General features: G+C 55.1%; 3 protein-coding genes across 3 annotated transcripts; 1 reads left to right on the top strand and 2 right to left on the bottom strand.

The window, feature by feature from the left end:
* Positions 1 to 41: 41 nt before the first annotated feature.
* SPRG_17978 (hypothetical protein) lies at positions 42 to 305 on the bottom strand (the record flags this gene model as incomplete). Its single annotated transcript, XM_012357397.1, has 1 exon — positions 42 to 305. A coding segment is annotated over one exon (264 nt), but the record flags the coding sequence as incomplete, so codon positions are not given.
* A 1,384-nt stretch (positions 306 to 1,689) lies between these two features.
* Positions 1,690 to 2,194, bottom strand: SPRG_17977 (hypothetical protein; the record flags this gene model as incomplete). Its single annotated transcript, XM_012357396.1, has 2 exons — positions 1,690 to 1,827; positions 2,063 to 2,194. 2 exons carry the CDS (start codon positions 2,192 to 2,194, stop codon positions 1,690 to 1,692), a joined length of 270 nt encoding a protein of 89 aa, XP_012212786.1.
* A 437-nt stretch (positions 2,195 to 2,631) lies between these two features.
* SPRG_17976 (hypothetical protein) lies at positions 2,632 to 2,937 on the top strand (the record flags this gene model as incomplete). The annotated part of the gene is made up of 1 exon (XM_012357395.1): positions 2,632 to 2,937. A coding segment is annotated over one exon (306 nt), but the record flags the coding sequence as incomplete, so codon positions are not given.
* Between the last annotated feature and the right edge of the window lie 8 nt (positions 2,938 to 2,945).

Raw genomic sequence — 2,945 nt, 5'->3', positions numbered from 1 at the left:
AGCGACGGCTGGAGGTTGGTCGCCGCGAGGTTGGTCGCGACTTCAAATCCCGCCGTGTCGACGTGCGTCACGAGCGCCGTGTCGTTGTCGTTGTTGTTGAGGTAGCTTGTAAGCATGCTCTCCATCGTATGTTGGTTCATCTTGAGCGCTTGCAATGACGTGGCGTACGGAAGACGCAGGTCCAAACGCACGTAGCTGACGTGAGCTGGGTTCGGCACGGAGGGCACAACGTAGTCGTAGCTTTGGCCGAGCACGAGCCATGAGAGGTGTCCGAGGAGCACGAGGCCCCAGAGTCGCAGTGCCATCCTCGGGTCGAGTTGTCTACTGCGTGCCACGTCGTCCTCCGCAAAAAAGCAGCAAAATCCTAAAAGGATTGCATGTCTCTCGTCGAAAGGTCACGAGCTCGCTTTTGGCACCTCGCAACCAACGGTCCGACGATTCTACGATCCAAAGAGCTGCACGCTGCAAAGATCGCGCGTCGACTTCTCAGCCAAGGTCATGCAAGGATATTTATGGCATTGTCATACATAGCAAGGACATACATATGCAGGGTGTATCGCGAAACGGTCTCCGAAAATCCCCAGCACGTTCAGGGGGCTAGAGTAGACCCGTGGGACGACCCTGGGCATGTCGGTCTATATTATACCATTACTAGGACGGTGCATTCATGTTTGAAACATATTATTCTGTTCTATATCATGTGAGTGTACAATGCGAGGTCGTTGCAAAATATACCGGTACATCTGGATAGCGCGAGGATCTGAGCGCTGTACATCTTACTCAATCGCTCGTCATCGGACACGTTTATTCACTGTGCCACATCGATGGTCGAAGACGGTCGCTTTTAGCCTCAGGGATGCATGGAAGAAAGTCCAAGCACTCGCGATCCGGCCGTCGATCGCTCGCTCCAAGTCTATTTTGGGCATCCAAACGAGTACAGTATTTAGGAGGGTAAACAGTATTTAGGAGGGTAAAGGATACTGTGTATTTAGGAGGGTAAAGGTTTTGATTGGCTGGTTTGTGAGTTTGCGGATTTTTTTAGATTCTCGCATCCAAACAGAATAAGTCGCATTTTTTGATTAGTCTATTTTTGATATTGGCCCGTAAATCGCCGCTCGCCATTGGTGGAATGGAAATAGTGTATATTGTGACGCTGCCTACGTGCTATTCCTCCCCACGTCTCGGTGCGGTCCGACTGGTCGGCTCGAAAATGGAGCCCGAGCCGGTATAGGTCCGCTTGACACTTTCAGCCGACAGTCCAGACCAAGCCGCGGGAGCCTACTACCGTGCGTGTTCAACCTGTCGCGTTCGCGTTCTTTCAAGCCGCATGCAAGTCAGGCAGTGTTGCGCCAGCCTTTCCTTTGCACTTGTCGAAGCGCCCACGCACTTAGTTTTGCGGGTGCCGCCCCCCATTGGTGAGAAATGCTTGTCGTGGAGGCCATCGACGCCAGGATGACGCTGCGGCAGACATCAATAATATGAAAGTAGATTGCTTCAATAAGTTTATTGCCACCGTATCGTGGTGCTGCTGTGCAAGGGCATTAATTAGCCACATATTGAGGGCGTTGAGGGGTTACTTGTGTTCCAATGCACAGCCTCCGCAGCCAGCAACAGCTTACTCGGCGGCGGCGCGACGCCACTATACATAGCAGCGACGTATCGGGCGCATCGTTGGCTCGAGCTATGCGCTTACGTCATCGACATCGTCGCCACATCGTGAGCCTCCCTGGGGTCCATGAGGTTGCTGTACTGCAAGCTGACGGCAAACGCGCGGGCCTGCGAACAGCGCGGCGGACGGACGGCGCAGTCCATGTGGGTGGGCGACCCCTTCGACTTCGTGTTCCAAGTCTTCGGCCTCAAACTTGGTCCATCCGCTCCATGTTTGTACTCGTCGTCGTCGGCAACAATGACATCGTTTGGGTGCACGGCGGCCGTCGCTGCCGACGACGTGACCGGCGGCGATGGCAATCGCAAGTTTAGGGAATGTCAGCATGACGTTGCACAAGAGACCACAAGCAAGGGTATATAACGTCTATTTTATACCCTTGCCACAAGCCAGCACGGCGGGCGCCAACGACACGCCCCGGAGCGACTGCAACGAGTAGTTGAGACCGCTTGACGCGCTTCTCGTCACGACCAACGAGACGTTGAGCGTTGAGTACGAGATGGTTGCGTTGAAGGTCGTGTTGGGCATAGAGACAGGCGTCGGCCGTCGTCGAGAGGACTACGTTTTTGGGCGGCCCGTTGATCATTGGAGTGTTGAGTGCGCACTGTTGGTTGCTCATGCACGAGTAGTAGAGTGCAAGGGCGTCATCGCCTTGAGTGACCATCGGTGTCTGAGGGTCGACATAATATGTCGACCCTCAGACACCGATGGTCACGGCTCCTCACTATTATATTATAATAGTGAGGAGCCGCATGCCCTTAGAGAGTGTCGCTTGTTCAATGAGAAGGAGGTTAGCTACCTCAAAAAAGTCCCAAGAGTTTGGGTCCCCACCATCAGAAAGCTGCCGGTATGGAATTCGCCGCAATGATCCCGAAGTTGCCAATTGGATCCGGAAATTACGGGGCCATCCGGATATGATGTAGTAATCCGGATACGCGTCGATCGGCTAGCATATCGTCATTGCCATGGCCCGTAGCAGCGCGCAGCTCGAGGTCGACCGCCTCAACCTTTCGCTGCACTACGAGAAGCTCCTTCTGGCGCCGCCGACACGCCACCTGCCCGTGACGATCCTCACGGGCTTCCTCGGCAGCGGCAAGACGACGCTGCTGCGCCACATCCTCAAGAACCGCCTCAACCTGCGCGTGTGCTGCTGCGTGAGCGACGTCGCCGCGCTCAACGTCGACGAGCAGCTCATCACCGAGTCCAAGACGCGCACGTCAACGGGGTTCCTCATGGAGAACGGCTGCATGTGCTGCCCCGTGCGCCTCGACGTCGACAA

This window comes from Saprolegnia parasitica, assembly GCF_000151545.1.
Source record: "Saprolegnia parasitica CBS 223.65 unplaced genomic scaffold supercont2.892, whole genome shotgun sequence".
Taxonomy (NCBI): Eukaryota; Oomycota; class Saprolegniomycetes; order Saprolegniales; family Saprolegniaceae; genus Saprolegnia; species Saprolegnia parasitica.
The sequence above is the reverse complement of the archived record's forward strand: the minus strand, read 5'-3'. Positions and strand labels throughout refer to the sequence as shown.